Here is an 18,618-nt window from a genome sequence, read left to right as displayed (position 1 = left end):
TCTTCTCCTTTCTGTATTGCAATGATGGGATAAGTCAACAAATTACAGTACAAACAGTGAAAGTGAAAATATGAATATTGTTCAGTCTCTTGTAATCAATCTCCCACATAGACTAAGATGTAACTTGCAATTTACAATAACTGTCATCAAAACTTTAGGCATAGTTTACATCAGAACATCCTTCCATTGTTATATTGACAACATGACTAAGCAATTTGACTGTACTATCCTTACATAATGACACGAGGACTCATCATACTGATGGCACTGACATGTTCATCGACACAGATATTTACTTTTAAGAGACAAACAAAGAATTTTGAGAAATAGTCTGGTTCTTGAAGGTAACCCATGGTGTTTTTCTATTTGTAAGAATTGTTTTCAGAAATGCCCATACTGTTTATCAAATGGCGAGGATGATTCGAGAAATGTATCAAAGCTACTGAGAAAAACTGTCAATACAACCCTTTCCAATGTGCATGGCTCCACCTGCTGGTAATATTAAGAAGTGCTGTAGTCAAACTCAAGGTCCACTGTGGTTTGATGCTTTTGATGACTTCAACTTGCTGTTTTCTTCTGTTTTACAATACATCATAAAATAATTTATAAATACATGATCAAGTATGACTCACTTGTCTTGTAATTAGTTTTGTCAGAGCTACCTCTGCATCCTATGAACATGCATTATTGGAAAAGCCCTTCGTCAACTGTGTTTTTTTTTTTTTTTAACAAGGTAAGGTTTCCTACTCTTTGGTTGATGATGAGAATGTAAGCTTTGCTAGTGTGGTGATCAGACAGTGAGACACAAGGTTTCAGAACTGTATGTATGAGTAATACAATATCCGCCTAAGATGTGTGTGAAAGGGGAAATATCTTTAGCTTACTGACAACAGAACTGCAGCTGCATGCTATTTTTTTCTCTATCTTTTTGTACCAGATTAGAGCAGTGAAAAAAAAGTGAAAGGCAAGAAAACTATGGTGGTAAGGAGGACAGGGGGAGGAGGAGGAGGAGCAGGGAGAAGAAGAGGGAAGGAGGAGAAAGAAGAGAAGACAAAAGATTCATAAAACTAAAGCAGTTGTGGACGACAGCAAAAGTTGTGAGTACAATCTTGTTCTGCTTCTTATTGTCAGATTTGACACATGTTGTAGAAAAATGCAAAGAAGCATCTGAGGATGCAAACTATCTTCAAAGATAGAGATTGAAGGATGATTCAGGTAAAAAGCTATACCAAATGTAAAGAGTTGCGACTTGACAGACGTCTATAACTTTGTGATACATAGATGAATCCAGAGTTCTGTAAGTATAACTAACATTAAACATGTTAGCATCAGACACAGATGAGCAGCGGCATGCTGAGAGCTAAATTAGGAGTTTTCAATTCTGTAATTGTAAATGTATAACTGACTCTGGGATAAGTGGAGCAGAAAATGCAGCAGTTGTGACAAAACCAACAGGGGCCAGTGATGATTGTACAGTGGGAAAGTCGTAATATGTTCTATGAAAGAAAGTTGGAAAAGAATGTGCGAGTGTAACAGAGGAGGGGTGGAGGGGGTGCTCAAATAGGGCACAAAAAACACATTCTTGAGAGAGAACTCACGTCTTGGACTCCAAAGTCACACTGACACATCACAAGAGGAATGATGCAGGGTGGGAGAGAAGAAGAGGAGAAAGTGAAAAAAGAAGTGAGAGGAAGCAGGGGAGAAACATTATGAAGGTAAAAAGTAATTAAAAGTGTTTTAATATATAGTTTCTGTGTGTTTAAATGCAGTGCAGAGTTTGCAAGAATATGCCATAGAGCAGAATATTCCAGGGTAAAATGACATCGCTCCCATAAAGATGACAACTTCTCCAAAACACAGCACTGCTCTGTGTGTTTTCAGCTGGAGCCAAGCTGTAGGGAAAACATTACAGTGGCCCGGAATATCCTGAGCATTTATATGAAACATGATTAAAGGAAACATAAACAGGCAAAAATCCTGAGTGAGGATATTGAACAGTTCCACTCTGTGAAATCACCCTGACTCTTTTCCTCTTCGGTTTCCTCCAGCTCGTAAAGTTTTTACCCCTCACAAGTTAAAGGAATGGGCAGCCTTCCAGTGGTCCTGCTCCTCTGCAGTTTCCACGGTAACGCTGCCAAACAGAACACACAAATCATCTTGTTTAATTACGGTTGAGTCGCTGTGTGTTTGTTTTTATGCTGCAAAACACTCCCCTCATGTGGTTTCTGTTCCACAGCACTCACAGCTGTAGCCCAAGTCCAGCAGGCTGGTAATGCTCACCTCCTCATAAGTCACATTTTGAGATCAGTCGTATGTCGCACGACATCTGTCAGTCAGTGAGTCACTGAGATGGGTCAGTGGTGAGATGGTCTGATTGTGTTTTCTTTCCCTGTTTCCAGAGAGCACTGCGCCACCTGCAGCCACCTTACCTCCGGGTGAGTGGCAGGAGATTGATGATGACCTTTTGAACTACATCTCTCGAGGCTGCATGAAACACTGACACCATGTCTTTTCTGTGCTTTATCTTTTGATAAAATATCCTCCATGTCCGCAGACTGCAGAGAGGAGATGTATCCTTGCACCAGGATGTATTCGGTTCACCGGCCTATCAAGAGATGTGTTGGTGCTATTTGTATCTACAGGTGATCTGACGATTTTGTACAGAGCAGCAGAAGTGAACTCAGCCATTTATTTGGGTTTAAGTACAGACACCACAAAGATAGATAAAATTATGCCATGCAACAGTTTATGCTGAATATTTGTTTTTTGTTGTTGTTGTTCACGCTGTTAGTTTTTCTGCATGACATTTGAAACAGTAAGAGAGTTGAGACGATGGGAGAATCACGCAAACGCAACAGGAAAGTTGTGGAACTTATGGCAGTTTGCACAGCTGATACAATTTCAAAGCCTTTGTCATCAGCATATTATTGGCTAATTAAACTTTAACTACAAGATGTAACTTTTCGGACACTAAGTATCAAATGATTGTGCTGCTTACAGTGCATTTCAGGTGAAAGCGTTGAACTGGATTTCCTGGCAGAGTTACTGAATGACTGATAAATAAAAGTCATCCCTTTGTGTCTTTCTCCTTATATATGCCAGTTTTAGAACTACTGTGTAGGTGTAGTTGCACTAAACTTTAGCAAGGCTATGATTAAACTCCTCCCTTAGCCATTACTCTGTGACTAAACTACAGCCATGTGGAAATTCAGGACAACGTCACCTACCCTATGTGATGTTTTTTGTACTGCCTAAGTATTGTGTTTTGCTGTTGATAAGCTCAATCACACATTTTTAAGTTAAATGCCCTCTTTTACATCAGGTCAAACCTCACTGCAGCCTCTACACAGCACTCCTAATGCTATTCTGTTTTAACACCGCAGCATTCCTCGTGTCTACGTGATCAACAATGAGATCTGTATGAGGACAGTCTGCGCACACGATGAGTATCTTAAAGGTAAGACATCGAAAATGAAGATGTCTGATGCCGAACCAGTCATCACACATGTGTCTAAATATCTGTTTGTTGTACATTATAGCTGAACTCTGCAGAGAGTTGTCTGGGTGGCCCAGACGTGTTGAGAGGTCAACTTATAGGAGACGTTGTCGCAGCCTCCGTAGCAACCCTAAAACCTGGGCAAACAAGGCCTAAACAGCACCCAGGTTGGCGTTACGACTGCCAGTGAGGATGGGGACCCTATGGAGACGCACACCAGGAACGTTGTAATAAAGGCAACCCGTAACACCATAAATCCACAACTCAACAGCTGGGGGTCTCCTCCTTTCTCTTCACATAAACACACGTGTGCTGAGTCATATCTACGTTCATGTATTAGTCTTTTATGTGTAAGTTCTGAATGTATGCTCATTTCAGCTGTGTTGTTCGACACAGATCATGACTTTCATGGTTTACGATCCATTTAAGGTACTGTAGTAATGGGCCTATAGCAGCACTGAGTCATTTCATTGTACAAAGAAAGACCCACTCTGTCCTGGATTATAAGCTACTCATAGAAAATCCAGTGTTATGTGCACTATTGTAACCACATGTATACCAAATTACACTAAACATTCATTAACGATCGTTTCTGACTCGTTCTTTTTGACTCATTTAGAAGAGAAAAGAAAACAACTGAAGCGATCAAGTTATATCTTTATATTTTTCTTTGCATATTCATTTTCCATATACATTTCCATACACATATACAGTTTGAATTACAAGTAACATTAGGGAGGGATACACAGAGTTTGATCCATAAAACAAACACTGACAAACATTGTTCAGGCTTTACACTCACACAGTTTCCGTGTTCACAGGTTTTTCATTATTTGTTAACAGTTGTTATTTATCATCCCTTCAAGTTTATAAAAATCCCCGAAGTTTAAAATGGCTTTCTCAGAGCCCCAAAGTGATGTCTTCCAGTTGCTTAAAATCCTTAACCAACAGCTGAAAACCAGCAAACTCTTCAATTGCTTTCATGAAGGAGAAAGAAGAAAAACAAGCCCTTTCAGCACCAGCAGATCTCATCACTGTTCATCACTTTGGACAGATACATTTCAGAAATGATCAATCTTTTTTATCAAAATACTCTGAGCCTTTCAATCAAAGAGAAGATTAACCCACAAATATTTCAGCACCATGAAGTTCCAAACAATATCAATCATCACACATACTGTTGTGCGCCACAACATACGTGCATATGGTATCAATGCAACATGATCCATTTCTGGTTAGAACATGACCTCACTATAAGACTGCATCAAACACAAATGAGCTTGGTCTCAAGTTGATTTTTTCTGAGTCAGAATACCACTGAGAATATTGTACTTTAACATAGAATTAAAGTTCACAGTTAGAAATTAGTTTGTACAGAAAAAAAGCTTAGGCTCTTCTTTACTCCTTGAGGTCCCTGGTTAGTTATCTGTCAATACATGTTAACAATCCATTTGTTACCAAAAAGCCAATTTCATAATCATTAACTATTCAAACAAGTTTTGAGATTGAATGTGCACTTTCCTGTGAAGTTCCAGACTCAGTAGTTCCCCAGTCAAACAATGAGGACTGATGCAAAAGAGTTAATGCCTCTGTCACAACTTGGTTCAAATATAGTTGGTATACTATCCAACATTTGGTGCTCCAGGGCTCAACAGTTTCAGATAAAACCATGTGCACCATTAGCTTCTTTGCTAACGTTGGCAAAGAAGCTGAAGCTAGCATTCCCCTAACTTTCTAATTAAACAAATGAAAAGAAAGTACTTGTTGTTTGCTTGTGATGGCAGGCCGAAAACCTCTATCTTTTTTCTACTAATGACAAACTTAGGATCTAATAAATAGCTTTGTTTCCAACTTTTCATACTCTAAGTAACACAGAAGTGTCCAAAAGATGCTATGTTGCTGTGTATTTTGCGTTTTTGCTTTAAAGAGTAATATAACAAAATTCAAATCATCTTAGCTTACATTTCAAAAGACTAAACAGAAGATGCTTGTTTAAAGTCAAAATATGAAGTTGTAAAAAATAGGAAGTCTGTTAGATTGAAATGCAAAGAAAACTGAATCATAGCCAAACTCATTTAAGTCAATCAAATGCTACCTCCAACAAAGCAAATATCTGATCTTTGTTAAGGATTTTGGGATGATTCATCATATCTTAAGGGGGGGATGGCCACCTTTGGAGACGACCCTGCGTACAACCAAGCAAAATGGTGCAGAAAAACAGACCAATTTCTCTTGCAGGGGAAAGGTCATGACCTCAATGACTCACCAGTCTTGGTGTTAACAGCTGTGCTGAGTACAGATGACATAACACAGACTAATTCATCTGTTTTCCTTTGAACTAGGGATAAAAAAAGTTGGTGCTTTTCTTTCTCCTGCTATCACACTCTAACATCAAACCGTTATACTCTCCTGTCTATTTGAACTGATTTACTGTGATGATGTAGTCCATGCCCAGGATCTAGGAGCCCTGTCAAACTTCTGTTCCAACAGTTGCAGCTAAACTCGATCTCTCTCAACAAGAATGCTGTAGCGCCAAAACAGGCCAGCAGGGAGCGCTACACACATCTATACTGTAAATACACCAGGTTTCTTCAAGTAAAATCATTAAGTGGTAAACTTCACATTGGCCTAAATTTAAGTTTGAATATCTCTGAACGAAATGCAGACTTTATGTACTACTAACTAACTATGTAGACAGAGTAGACTGTCAGTCAGTGCATATAGAGAGTCCCACTGCTGGGGACTTGGAGAAAATTAACCTACAGTACATAGAGGTGACAACACCACAGACAAATTTACCAACTACTGACTAATATATACACATTGAAAATAAATATTCTCTGTACATAAAATTCATATATTATTATATTTAATTTGACCTCATTGGATATTTCTGACTATGTCTTCCATGATCATGTTTCTGTTATGTGTAATTAACAAACAAAACATTTAGAAGGGAAGAAAAAGGGAAAAGGTGTGGAGAAGGAAACCAGAGCGCTAAGGAGAATTTGCAGAAGAGAGGGTAGAGCTTTCTAATGAGAAAGAGAAATGGAGATGTTCTAAATGATTTTGTTTAAGACTTAGCTGTGAGGTCTGGGTGAATCATGTTGGGCACAAAGCCACAAGGAACTAAACTGAAGTTAACCTAGTTCAGGATGTTACCCTGCTTGGCAGAGAGAGATACAGGACCCCATAATGGGGAAATCAAAGATGTAAAAAGAGCTGCATAAATTTACAGAGAGATAAGAGGGAGGAAAAAAAAGAAAAAAATTTAATCTCTCCTCACTTGGGGGTTACAGAGTCAAAGTCTCCCCACAGGTCAGAGCTGCTGGTGGTGGTGGGGTTGGATGGAACAGCTGAGTTGGAGTTGCTGGAGTCCAGGTCAAGTAAACAACCTGGTTATAAGAACAGCACAAAAAGAAATATAAAGCACCTCGTACAGACTAAAATAAAAAAGATTTTAATGTGTCCCTTGCCTCGTCAGTCTAGATTTAAAGCAAGACAAGCCTTCGAGTCATGTTAATGGAAGTTTCGCTGATAAAAAGTGGGTACATATTTTTTCAAGAGTAATTTTTACCTTCAGGGTCTAGAAATTCTAATTTTTATGCTAAAAAAACACTGCCTTTGTGTCACTAAGCTGTACAGTCACATCAAGAGTTATATGATTATGATGAAAACTACACCTAAACCTGTGATTGGAGGATAACATGTTCATCATTCTACAATGTGACATTAGCATTTCTGTGTTAAGGTGAAACAAAACATTAGAAGGCTAACAGTTTTAAAAAGTGGTGCATACTCTCTCCAGCTTTCAACAGCGTAACACAATACCTACCGGTGTCACTTCCTCCTGCAGGTGGTTGTGTGTTATGATTGGTAGATCTGGATGAAGGGGGTGGGGCTAACTTGCCCCCAGGAGGAGGTGGGAGAAGTCCAAATCCACCTGAACTCTGTGGACGAGACCTGTCCTTCTTTTTTGATTGCTGGAATTTGCACATTGGGTAGGGACAAAAAAAGGTCAGTGTGTGTTAGTACAGTGAGTTCATTGATTGAAAGAAATTCACTTAAATCAAGAAACATTTTTGCAGCTTTACACGTTTGTGGGCCAAATGGTACTGGGGACTCCCTCAGAGAAACTGCCCTGTGGGAATTTTCCCTGAGAAGTGAATACCTTCAAAAGAGTATTTTCAATTTCTATTTACACAACTGCAGTGACGTGAGCTGACCCTTGTTGGTATAGCAACACTACATACAACAAGAAGATAAGGGGTGTTGTGGTCAGGGCAGTGTGATAGCTTTGTGTCATGGGTTTTAGGATAATGATAGAGTGTGAAAGAATATGTGAGAATTAAGACTAACTAGACACCTATTTAGCCTTGTTCTGGTCCATTTTAAGGCTTCCATAATAAGCTTTTCACACTGTATTTTACCTTTTTTTAAACACTGGCTCATAGCTTTGACCAGTCAGCATAGAATTAAGTCTGGATAAATCACCACTATTTGTGCCACTCAAAGGTTTCTCTTGTGAAGCACACTGTTTGTAGTACAAGCTCAAAGTCTCTCTGGCTGGTACTGGAATTATAATCACTTTTTATTCTAAACAATCTCAAATTTGTTTATTCTATTGTTTACAACTTAAAAAAATGTTTAATGTAAATATGCATTTACCCCAATATTGAGAGTGATGGTCTGTCCCTCTTTGAAGCCCAGGTCCAGTTTAGGAGTATTGTCTGGAGCTTGTGCCTGCTTAGTAAATTCTGTTTCCTGTTTCACCCACCTGACGTAAAGAAGGGATGGAAATGCAAAATGAATTAGGACAGCTGTATGTGCTTCACTTAAAAAATCACTATGAACAAGCTGGATACTTGAAGTGATCCTGAAGTGCGACATTAAAGTCAAAAGCATCGCCTCGGTCTCCAAACCCTATGCCGATGAACGCACTGCGGCCTGTAAGAGATAAAAAAATAATGAGGGATTATTCACCCAAAGGGTGTCAAAAATTAAACTTTCATTATATATGAATGCATTAAACATTATGCATTATACATGAATAGACTACAATGAGTTCAATATATCTGTAACAGCATTTTCTACGGTCTCCCTTCAAAACAACTCAACAAACTGCAATATATTCAAAACTCTGCCGCCCGCTTGCTCACGCACACCCCCTCCCGAGACCACATCACCCCTGTCCTCCAAAACCTTCACTGGCTCCCCATCAAATTTCGAATTCATTTCAAAATCCTCCTCCTGACCTACAAAGCCCTCCATAACCAGGCTCCTCCCTACATCAACGACCTGCTCCACCACTACACGCCCCCCCGTAACCTCCGATCCGCCGACGCCCACCTCCTTTCCCTACCACCTGCCACCAAGCACCGAACCTGGGGTGACCGAGCCTTTTCTGTCGCCGCCCCCACTCTCTGGAATGCCCTACCACTTCATATCCGCATCTGTCCCGACCTTCCCACCTTCAAAACTCTAACAAAAACCCACCTTTTTAAAATAGCTTTTAATGTCTGACTGTCTTTTAAATCCACTTGGTTTCTTTTCATTCATGTTTTAATATTGTGTGTTGTTTTATATGCTGTTTTATCCACTGTAAAGCGTCTTTGAGTATTGTGAAAAGCGCTTTTATAAATAAAATGTATTATTATTATTATTATTATTATTATTATTATTATTATTATCTTTAAAAGGAATACTCTGCTCAGATTTTTCCTGTGTTTTGACCTTTAACTCATGAGCATTCACAAATATTTATGGTTTGAGCTAAAAAAAACTGTTTACCCACCATTGTCATCCTGGATGCGTAGCACAAAGTAACGGCTTGAGTCACTAACTGTTTCCACTGAAATGCCAGGGTACTCTTCCACTGGTGCTTGGGCGAACAGCTCCCCTGTAGGACAGATCAAAAGGAATATGCTTTAACTAGTCAAATGGTCAAACGATCACAACTAAAAATTGAAAGTTCTGAGTTTTAAGCAGTACGAACCCCACCTCTGTAAAAGAAAGGCTAAACTATTAATTTGAGCAAGCATATCTTCTTAAAATACATTGGTTGAGACAGAAAGAGTATATCAGCTTGTTTGGTTCAAAATTAAATGCCTGCTGGACATGGGCTGGGTCACCTTGGAATGGATGAGTAACAGAGAAGGGGGTGGCGAGAAAGAGACTACACAGTGAAATGATTTAAAACAGCAGGAGTGCCAGTAAACAATGACACTGGTCTGTCTGCTTTGTCGCTCTCTCACCAGAGATTTTGTCCTCCAGCTTCACATAGGCCACTTTGCCCCTGGCCGTCACACGCATGCGTCCCGTCCAGTCAGGAGCATCTAGCTTCCAATCAGCCGCCCTTGGATACAAATGCACGGGGAGATAATGTTATTTTGATGGAGAGATAACAGGGCAAGTAAACAGGAGACAAGAAGGGTTGTAGTGTTTTTCATTGTTTTGATTGGTTCAACACTGACACGCTGCAACTCTCCGTTTTTAAATGTAAAAGGAACGTGAGACTAAGGCATCAGCCAAGCACTTCACTGAAACCCAAGGCTGAAATATTACATCATCACCCTTACTCACCATGCATATGGTCACTGGTTAACCAATCATGTGTCTCATGGGAGTCGGGCCTATGCTACTGTTTGGCTGGTGAAATATCCACTCAGATGCAGCTGCAGCAGGTCAAACTGAAGCCTCAGCCAATTAAAAATGAGGTAAACAATTAAATGCCAACGCTACAGTTCTCCAGAATGATCGCTTACAGGTACATTAAAGTGTGTAATGTCAGGATAACACTGTATAACATTTAACAAACAGCATAGAGCCCGCTCAAGTGTCCTTGAGCAACACTTCTGTACAGCTACAGGGATGCTGCCTTACTGCCACATCCTGAAAGGTCAGTCATCATAATAAAAATCTTTGTCACAAATCAAGGTATCGACGCCGAGCCAGTCGTCTTTAAAATCCCTCTTATGGGAAAGTATCTACTGACATCTTCTACGCCACTGGAAGGTACATAAACACGCAGGCACTGACAGGAATGTTGCCAATCCAATCCATTTAATGAGCTAATGTAGTGCAGGTGCACACAGCCACCGTTAGATGCGTCGTTTCTACCGTGACCTTGTAAATTCATCGCAAACACAACAGAAAAACAACGGCTGCGGTTGCTTCAGGCTGCGCGATTATGGGATGAGCTTGATAGGTTTGGGTCGCCGAGGCAACGGCCCCCAACGGCTCTAGCTCGTGGATGCTGGCTCAGGGAGTTAGCCGTCAGGGCCCTGCCCTTTCTCACCTGACAGCTCGGTTGGATGCTCTTGGTGGGATTCGGTAAACGTTGACTTCAGGTTTGACACAGAGGATCGACTCGTACTCAGGCTGACCCTCGGACGCCATCTTGACTTTTACTTAGTCGGTGCACGCCGGTGGTGATGGTGGTGACGACGGTGAGTGGTGTGTCCGTGCGGCTACGTGACCGTAATAGACGGTGTATGTGCGCACAACCAAGCATCTCCAGTGATTTTCGGAGCCTTTCTCTAAAAAAAGGGTTTTAAAAATGTAGACGATTAAATGGGAAAATACTCAAAAGCCTGCAGAAGTCAGAGGAAAAACTAGGGGCCTTTTTTGGTTTAGTAGATTAAGTAACGTAAACGAACGTGTTCATATTTGACCTAACCCAAGTGTATTTCGTCTCTCTCCATCAAATTCACTGTTGCAAACAAAGTTGGAATAAAATAATTGCTTCTCGTCAAATGATTGTGGTTGATAGAGGTTAACTGCACTTTTTTTTTTAGCGGAAATTGACCACCACACTTTTGAGAAGGTGCACATTAAAGCATGCGTTACTATTTCACAATTATGAGGCAGAAAATATTTTATTCCAACTTTATGGACAACAGTGTATAAGAAAGAGAATGACCCACCCACTATCTGAACACACATGTAGTAAGTCACTCTAAAATGACTAAGTCACACTCTAAAACCATATCGTAAAGCAGTTAAGTCAGTGAAGTACTCCTAGCATACTTTTAGAAAGGGTAAAGTTAGCAAAAGCTAAGCCTTTGTAAGGCTATAACAAGTAAATACACAGGATGAGACAGAACCTTCTTTAAGGTATTCCTTTATTTCACTTGGCAGTTGTACATTCATAACAGTAAGCAGTAGCTACATTTAGAGACCAGCCTTGCTAAAACTTGGAAGCTATTATTTATGATCACGTTTTTTTTTCTCAGTTTTCTTTCTCACTCTCAGATAAGCAATTGTAGTGATGGACAAACACCAACTTGTACTTTTCTCAGTAAAATCAATGGCTGACTGAATGCTAAGGACTCAGGGGGTATCTGTTGTGTTCATAGTCCAAGAAGCTTGAAGGCATCCCTGAGATCTTCTGTTTCACATGGCTGCCAAAGAAAAAAAAAAAGACAACAAGATGAAAAGTTTTAGATTGAAAGGAAGTCATAATTGGTCTGACTATATCCCTGTAGTGTTAGGAACATGCAACAAGGTAAGTCTACCTGGAGGATGCGGTTGAGTTTCCGGGCAAGGCGAACAGAGTTTTGGTGCATTTCTTCCCACGCCTTGAAGCTGCTCTGTTTACGAGCAACAAAGGTCTGCCAGCAGTAGAAGTAATCTAAAGAGAGAGAAAAAAAGTAATTGTTATTTTCAACACGTAGAGAAGGATGATGGGAAAGAAAAAGGCTCCTTCCCTGCGTTTCTGCCATCAGAGTCTTGTTAACAAAGGTGTTGTTGACCTCCACTGCATATGTTTTCTACCACTGTCATGCCTTCACCTTTGTAAGTCATCACTGTAATCTGCACCCCAGCTTTTTTCAGCATTCTTAGGCCCTCTCTCTCCCGACTGTCCTCCATGTCACAGAAGTAAAGGCGTGAGACGAAGATTCTAAGGCGGAGGTTGGGCGTCTGCATCAGGAACTGAGACAGTCTGAAGGAGCAGTTGGCGCAAGGGGACCAGGAGCAGAACCAGGTGATGGAGTAGCTGAGCCTTTTCTCTCCAGCGCCTCCTTCACCCCACAAACCAGGGCACAAAGCTCCCAGGTAGCGCAGGAACAGCAGCTTTGAAGACCATAGAAAACAACATGGATATATCATTGTTATTTTCTCCTTCTCCCCTCAACAGCCTCTCCTCATTTATGCCCTCTTTTCGCCCTGTATTACCTACCTCTACATGGCAGCCATTACGATTCCGAAGGTGTCCAAAGTCAAAGGTTAAGGTATCTGGCCCAACTCGCCTCTTGATTACAAAGCAGAGGTACGTTTCACACCGGCCTTTTGCCCAACGCATATTCTTGTAATGGTAAATGAACTTCTTTCGTGGCAGAAGCACACTGAGACAAGGATAGAGAGATAGTATCATTAGCTAATATATCATGGTGGTAGAACAGCAAGCCCTCTACAATCTATTCAGCACAGTTGTCAAAATTCCTTTTTTTGGTTTAACACTACACAAATTCATAAAATTGGTGCCAAAAATGTATGTGTTAACATTTCATTTGCAATGATATTCTAAAAGTGTTGCTGTTTTGTACATGGACTCAGACAGTCATATTCAGGGTAATGTACTTCTGGGAAGTATAAAACAGAATCTATTGAAGACCTCGTTGGATTAATGTTTTAACTATTCATGACTCACTTATGAATTCAACTTTGACTACAATATGGTAACATAGTTTAGAGAAATGTAAAATCTGTGGTTAAAAACTATGAGTGATGGACAGTCAGAAAACGATAAACATTCACCACTTTTCTCTCTCAGTTTCACAAATGTTGCCGAAACCAGGACAGTTGTTCATCACTCATTAATAATCAAACCACAAGTAGTGGTAGAGCTAAAAATGAGAGTGATTGAAACAACGTTGCATTTAAGACTATCTCATCTTGGATTAAATATTAACGTTTGTTTAAATCATCGGCGTATAAATACATTGAATGTATCAATTTTGCTCACCTGTCTAGCTTTGTGATCATTTTGAAAGACGCGCCTCTGCTTTGTCAACCTGCTAGTGTGGGTATGAAGTGAAGGTAAGTGAGAAAGAGTGAAAGTGTGTGTGTGTGTGTGTGTGTGTGTGTGTGTGTGTGTGTGTGTGTGTGTGTGTGTGTGTGTGTGTGTATTGAGGGGTTAAAAGGAGGGAACTGAGAACATATAGCTCTAAACATAAACATCCTGCATACAACAAAGGCAGCTTCTGGTTGGATAGAAAGATTTTCAAAGTATACTCAGGGGGCGTTTTGAAAAAGCGACAGAGTTGATTAGGTTGTATTGCTACATAACAAAGCTAGAAATGAATTACTCATTTGCCAACTTATTGTGAATGGCATGAAGTGTTTTTTTTAAACAAAGGTTTTCATTATGTTTCAAGCAAAATCATTGTGTTTTTCCATGCACTTAGAAATTTAATTGTGAAGGCAGAGTACAACAAAAAATGTTTCACTAAATTATCCAAGTGACCACACATGAGAGGACAAGCATTTGACGTGATTTGCAACCTCAAGAGGTTTTCACAGACGTCAATAAACGGAGCCAAATGGCTGGAACTTTCCAAACACTTGAGTCTGATCCAGTCACAGACGACCTTCACTTTGTTTTTCCCAGATCATAAAAATAAAAACTTCCAGATACTTCCTCACCTTAATCAACAATGGGATCCCCACTGACTCCTCCTGCTATTCAACCTTTCCACCTAACTAGTCCAACCACCTCCTCCAGGGCCCCTGAGTTCTGGTGGAGACACAGGCGTTGCCTGACTCTGAAGGCCCTGACACCTACTTCTTTCTCTGATCTGGGTTTTCCCAAACTGTGTCAGTCTGGAAGCAGAACTGTAATCGACCTCCCTCACCCTACGTGTCTGCTTGACCATCCAGCCGGCTGACCGACCACAGCGTGTGTGTGGATAAATCTCACTCATAAGCCTTTGAACCATCAGATGCTGTCATCCATCCGTGCAGAATCGGGATGTGTATTATTCTGCTTTCTTCTCTTCTTTGCTCTTTCTCTTTTAGCTCAGGCCCAGCCTACTTACCCAGTGGCGATGCATGCAGCCATCCTGCTTTCCCATGACTCCCCTCACCCTCTCATGCACTCTGTGGTTTGGGGAATTCACCGTTCCCAGGGTAGCTGTTTTCGGAGCTCATCTGCGTGTGTATGTGAGTGCTAGACATCTGCATGAGCATGTCATTAACACAGTCTATATGTTTTACATCATCTGGAACAAATTTATCTAATATATCCTATGATTGTGTGGTTCCCCAACATTTAAAATGATTCATGTGTGTGTGTGTGTGCCCGTGAGCATGCTCTCAGCGACCTCACATCATATTGCATTACTCTGACGGTGCACAAAGCCTAATGTCTCTGCACATTTGATCCTGTCCTGTCTTTTCTCGGCTTCAGGAGGCTGATTGAATGCCAAACTATATGTAACCACTTCCCACCCCTCTCTCTGGATTTGACCACAGTTGGCCAAGGTCATCTCACAGTCACACACGAACGCTCACGTGCACTACCACTCCACTCGTGCACAGTCTGTGTGTGTGTGTGTGCGTGCGTGTGTTGTGGAGTATGTCCAGAAGTCTTAGTGCATTTAACCCGTAGTCAGGGGCAGAAACCGGGTGTAGGAAATGCCAAGTCATACTTTCCGAAACCCACCCGCCCACACCCTGCACACGCGCACACAAACACTCACACACCGCCATACCGTGCAGACACACAAGACCACAGTCACAAACAGACTTTCTTTCCAGTGTGTGAACTCACATCTGTTTCCTGACAACAATAATAGCTACAGATCAGGCGGGTAGAGGCCCAGCTAACAGGTGTCTGCTCTTTGAAAGACATGAAGAAAAACCTGACGATGACCAAAAAGTGTCACAAGTTAAAAAACAGCTTTCACAAGGTGAAAATGGCCTGACCACACACTTACTTGTGCATGTTACAACACTGTTATGTTGCTGGGTGTCTCAGCTTTTCATCAGAGTAAATTAAAGGACAGTGATTTTCCACTACAGCTCGTATGATTAAGAGTTTGCAGTAAAGTGGAGGCCTTTATTTGTCTTAAGATCAGGTGAGATATGCCTCTTTCCCACACACATTAACATTGTACAAACATCCTGTGGTGTTTGTCTGTGGCAGGCTATACTGACACCGTCTGAGGTTAACAGGGGGTAGATGCGCAACGAGAGCACGAGGGCTGCTAACCATAGTAAGGTTAGCCTCAGACTGAGGCTGTGTGCTTAGTCACATAAACTGCCATTCACCTGAAAACCACACACTTTATGAGTCAGAATAGCGATGCACATTTAATGTGTTAAAAGCTTGCATTGCAGATCACATTTGAAACCCAATGAAAAGTCCAAATAAGGGTTAATTTGAGATGAAATAAAACAACCCTGACATTTGACAATTCTAAATTTATAATTCTCATTAGGGCATAAAGGAATGATAATAAAGAACTGGTTTCAAAATTGTCATTCATTTATTACCGATTGATGAATAATAAATAAAAAATGATCATCATAAGCTGTGTTAAAATGGAGAATTTGATTAAATATAACAAACAAATGGCCAAAAAGAAAAAAAAATCAAAGCGCAAGAAACACAAAGCAAAGTGAGGTAGCAGTGTGTATGTGCAAACTCACATACTGTACTTGAATTAGTGCAACAGCAGCCAACGGCGCAGAGAGATGAAAGCAGAAAATTCTGCAGATTCACATAAACCACACATACTTCCTATACAGTAAGTGTACTTCCTCCTACACATCTGTATGCTTAGTTTATAGGCAAACACCTTAACAAAAAAGCACCCCCTCCCACACACACAGTCACAAAATATACTGTGGTAGATTATTTAAGAATAGAACAGCACATACACATGCTTAAAAAACACACTTTTAACATAAATGTTTTAATAATTTACAAATGATGAGAGGAAAGCATGGCTGTAATGTCAAGTTCTAAACTTTAAATAACAAAAAAATAGGAGATAGTACCTTTTTAATTCAAAGGTAAAACCTGAAACAAACAGAAAGCTCCAACATAAAAATGCTGTATTAAAATACTGGTATAAATAACACATATTCAGTAAATACTTATTTCAAACATAAACTCAAGCATGTTGCAGTGAAGACACTTTCAGCAGAGACTAACAGTTTGCACATGCCTTCCTTTGTTTTAGGCATTTCTCCACCACTTTTTCTCCACAAGTCTGTCACTAACCAATCACAGGTCTTTGTAAAACACCTTTGTAAGAGGGTGTCCCAAAAAGCCTCTCTCTGGTGTCTCCAGCTTCATCTCTTCGTCATCTTCACCATCGGGCCCTTCTCCAAACTGTACATAGCCCAGCTTCCTGAAAAAGACCTCCGCTACTTTTGAAGGGTAGGGTAGGTGTGCGTACATTCGGATTGCGTCCCTCTCCCTCTCTCTCTGCTCCAGACTCTGGACAAGCAGCCTGGCTAAGCCCTCTCTGCGGTACCAGCAGCCTGTCACCAACCTGCAGATCCTCCTGATGTTTGGTCGAGCCTCACTTTCCTGGAAGATGCAGCCAACAATCTCCCCCTCGCATTCTGCTACCCAGACCTGCCCTGCTGCCTGCTCCCTCTCAGGCGTGATCTTCTCTGTTGACACCTCTTTGTCTTTGAGTCCGATTCTGCGTCTTGGCTGAGAAAAAGGAACAAGAGTTTCCCCTGCAACTGATTAGCCACCAGAACTCAGTGAAAAAAGACTTAAATTTCTCTCTAAAAAGCAGACTAACCTTTTTAGTCACTGGTGTCTTGCCACTTATTCTGCAGTAGGGATTCTGCAGTGTTTCATTTTGTGTCCCTCTGTAGCTGCTACCCACATAATCCCAGTATGGGCGGCTGCTGCCCAGAACCCCAGTAGACCGTGGCATGGTGATCTTTAGATAGACAATCAGCAGGAAGACAGGAATAGCAAGTGCCAGGATGAAAGAATGGACTAGGCAGCGCAGGATTGAAGAGAAAACAGCCAGGATGAAGAGACAGAGTGGACGGGTGAGGATATGGAGGATGAGACGGTTTTCTGCACCCTCACAGCCCTCCTGTGGAGACATTATTTCAAGCAGAATGAAAAGAAAAAAACATGTCAGTATAATCCTCACAAGGACAAAAGAGGTCTTAGTCCTGACCTATATACACTGTACAAACCTTGATGAGGGCTTTGACCATCTCTATATCATCCTCCTTCATTCTCCTCAACACCACCTGATCCAGCTCTAGCCTCACCATGTTTAAGCTTTATATTCTCATCGACAGTGTGCACAGCACGCCTAAAACACATTAAGAAAACATAAACATAAAGTTGACATGTGAGAGTATACTTCTATAGGGATCTTTGTCCACCAGTCATGCAGATAACTGGAACGGTTGAAGACCGGCACATTTCAGGTAAATGGGTCAGTATATTTCCAATGATTATATTATGCAATGCAGTAGCAAACAGTGAGCAAGCAGTTGCAATGTAACATCACTCCCACGCTGACTCCAAAGACAGATGGGGATTATGGAGGATTTTTAGTACGCTTGTGTCACCGTCATTGTTTACTTGGATAACACACGACTTTAGTTTCATTTGAACGTTTTTACGATGACCGTGATGGAAAAAGCGAAAAGATCTAATTCAAACCATATATGGTTATTGCAAAGTATAGCGGTCTCTCCAAACATATCTAGATCACGTTGCCCCTGCTCTAAACCCCCCACCACTGCTTACCGTCAGCGCTATTCCGCATAAGCTGTTACCGTTAAAACGGAAAATACATCAAATAAAAAAATGCCCACCTTTTCGTTTTTTACACGAAGTCCATTCAGGCTCTTCTCAATGCACATTTGATTGAATGGCAACAAATGGGACTTCTGCGTAGAAGTGTCATTCTGAACACCAATCTGCTCCGTTTTACGTCCCGTTGTACGTTATCAACGCCCTCATTTACGCCGTTTGCGTACGTAAAGCCCGCACTGCGCAAAGGGGTACGTGACTGGCCAACGCAACTTTACAGCGTAAACTGCGGTAGGATGTAACGACCTGTGAGAGTTTTTTATGAAAAGACTAAGTTTGAAGGAAAAATAAAGCAGGAAATGGAGTGAAGAAA

General features: G+C 41.0%; 4 protein-coding genes across 4 annotated transcripts; 1 reads left to right on the top strand and 3 right to left on the bottom strand.

Annotated features, from left to right (window-relative positions):
• The first annotated feature begins 946 nt into the window (after window positions 1-946).
• Window positions 947-4,075, top strand: mfap5 (microfibril associated protein 5). Its single transcript, XM_074683924.1, has 7 exons — window positions 947-1,097; window positions 2,049-2,125; window positions 2,237-2,269; window positions 2,400-2,435; window positions 2,555-2,642; window positions 3,384-3,457; window positions 3,540-4,075. Exons 2-7 carry the CDS (start codon window positions 2,083-2,085, stop codon window positions 3,650-3,652), a joined length of 387 nt encoding a protein of 128 aa, XP_074540025.1. The 5' UTR covers window positions 947-1,097; window positions 2,049-2,082; the 3' UTR covers window positions 3,653-4,075.
• A 66-nt stretch (window positions 4,076-4,141) lies between these two features.
• LOC141801037 (adaptin ear-binding coat-associated protein 1-like) lies at window positions 4,142-10,953 on the bottom strand. The gene is made up of 7 exons (XM_074683927.1): window positions 10,794-10,953; window positions 9,751-9,851; window positions 9,291-9,395; window positions 8,362-8,443; window positions 8,165-8,273; window positions 7,332-7,479; window positions 4,142-6,891 (listed from the first exon to the last, which is right to left on the bottom strand). Exons 1-7 carry the CDS (start codon window positions 10,892-10,894, stop codon window positions 6,779-6,781), a joined length of 759 nt encoding a protein of 252 aa, XP_074540028.1. The 5' UTR covers window positions 10,895-10,953; the 3' UTR covers window positions 4,142-6,778.
• A 760-nt stretch (window positions 10,954-11,713) lies between these two features.
• aicda (activation-induced cytidine deaminase) lies at window positions 11,714-13,148 on the bottom strand. The gene is made up of 4 exons (XM_074683928.1): window positions 12,678-13,148; window positions 12,289-12,571; window positions 12,013-12,128; window positions 11,714-11,898 (listed from the first exon to the last, which is right to left on the bottom strand). The coding sequence occupies exons 1-4, from the start codon at window positions 12,870-12,872 to the stop codon at window positions 11,848-11,850; spliced, it is 645 nt and encodes a 214-aa protein (XP_074540029.1). The 5' UTR covers window positions 12,873-13,148; the 3' UTR covers window positions 11,714-11,847.
• A 2,459-nt stretch (window positions 13,149-15,607) lies between these two features.
• Window positions 15,608-18,436, bottom strand: nat14 (N-acetyltransferase 14 (GCN5-related, putative)). Its single transcript, XM_074683963.1, has 4 exons — window positions 18,308-18,436; window positions 17,675-17,796; window positions 17,263-17,568; window positions 15,608-17,168 (listed from the first exon to the last, which is right to left on the bottom strand). Exons 2-4 carry the CDS (start codon window positions 17,753-17,755, stop codon window positions 16,731-16,733), a joined length of 825 nt encoding a protein of 274 aa, XP_074540064.1. The 5' UTR covers window positions 17,756-17,796; window positions 18,308-18,436; the 3' UTR covers window positions 15,608-16,730.
• Between the last annotated feature and the right edge of the window lie 182 nt (window positions 18,437-18,618).

Source organism: Halichoeres trimaculatus, unplaced genomic scaffold (genome assembly GCF_033239565.1).
Source record: "Halichoeres trimaculatus isolate MK-OKI-2021-1 unplaced genomic scaffold, fHalTri1.1 fHalTri1_scaffold_12, whole genome shotgun sequence".
Classification (NCBI taxonomy): domain Eukaryota; kingdom Metazoa; phylum Chordata; class Actinopteri; order Labriformes; family Labridae; genus Halichoeres; species Halichoeres trimaculatus.
The sequence above is the reverse complement of the archived record's forward strand: the minus strand, read 5'-3'. Positions and strand labels throughout refer to the sequence as shown.

Bases quoted from the DNA above. Each gene is read 5' to 3' on its own strand.
- mfap5 (XM_074683924.1), top strand. From the start codon at position 2,083: ATGGGCAGCCTTCCAGTGGTCCTGCTCCTCTGCAGTTTCCACG. The intron at 2,126-2,236 runs GTAACGCTGCCA...TCTGTTCCACAG, and splicing joins GCTCCTCTGCAGTTTCCACG to CACTCACAGCTGTAGCCCAA. The intron at 2,270-2,399 runs GTAATGCTCACC...CCCTGTTTCCAG, and splicing joins AGCCCAAGTCCAGCAGGCTG to AGAGCACTGCGCCACCTGCA.
- LOC141801037 (XM_074683927.1), bottom strand. From the start codon at position 10,894: ATGGCGTCCGAGGGTCAGCCTGAGTACGAGTCGATCCTCTGTGTCAAA. The intron at 9,396-9,750 runs GTGAGAGAGCGA...TCTGTCCTACAG, and splicing joins GCTGGAGGACAAAATCTCTG to GGGAGCTGTTCGCCCAAGCA. The intron at 7,480-8,164 runs GTAAATGCATAT...TGCAAATTCCAG, and splicing joins CCATCACTCTCAATATTGGG to CAATCAAAAAAGAAGGACAG.
- aicda (XM_074683928.1), bottom strand. From the start codon at position 12,872: ATGATACTATCTCTCTATCCTTGTCTCAGTGTGCTTCTGCCACGAAAG. The intron at 12,572-12,677 runs GTAGGTAATACA...TGGTCTTCAAAG, and splicing joins GTAATGGCTGCCATGTAGAG to CTGCTGTTCCTGCGCTACCT. The intron at 12,129-12,288 runs GTGAAGGCATGA...CTCTCTCTTTAG, and splicing joins TACAGTGATGACTTACAAAG to ATTACTTCTACTGCTGGCAG.
- nat14 (XM_074683963.1), bottom strand. From the start codon at position 17,755: ATGGTGAGGCTAGAGCTGGATCAGGTGGTGTTGAGGAGAATGAAGGAG. The intron at 17,569-17,674 runs GTTTGTACAGTG...ATGTCTCCACAG, and splicing joins TGGTCAAAGCCCTCATCAAG to GAGGGCTGTGAGGGTGCAGA. The intron at 17,169-17,262 runs GTTAGTCTGCTT...CCTTTTTCTCAG, and splicing joins AGACACCAGTGACTAAAAAG to CCAAGACGCAGAATCGGACT.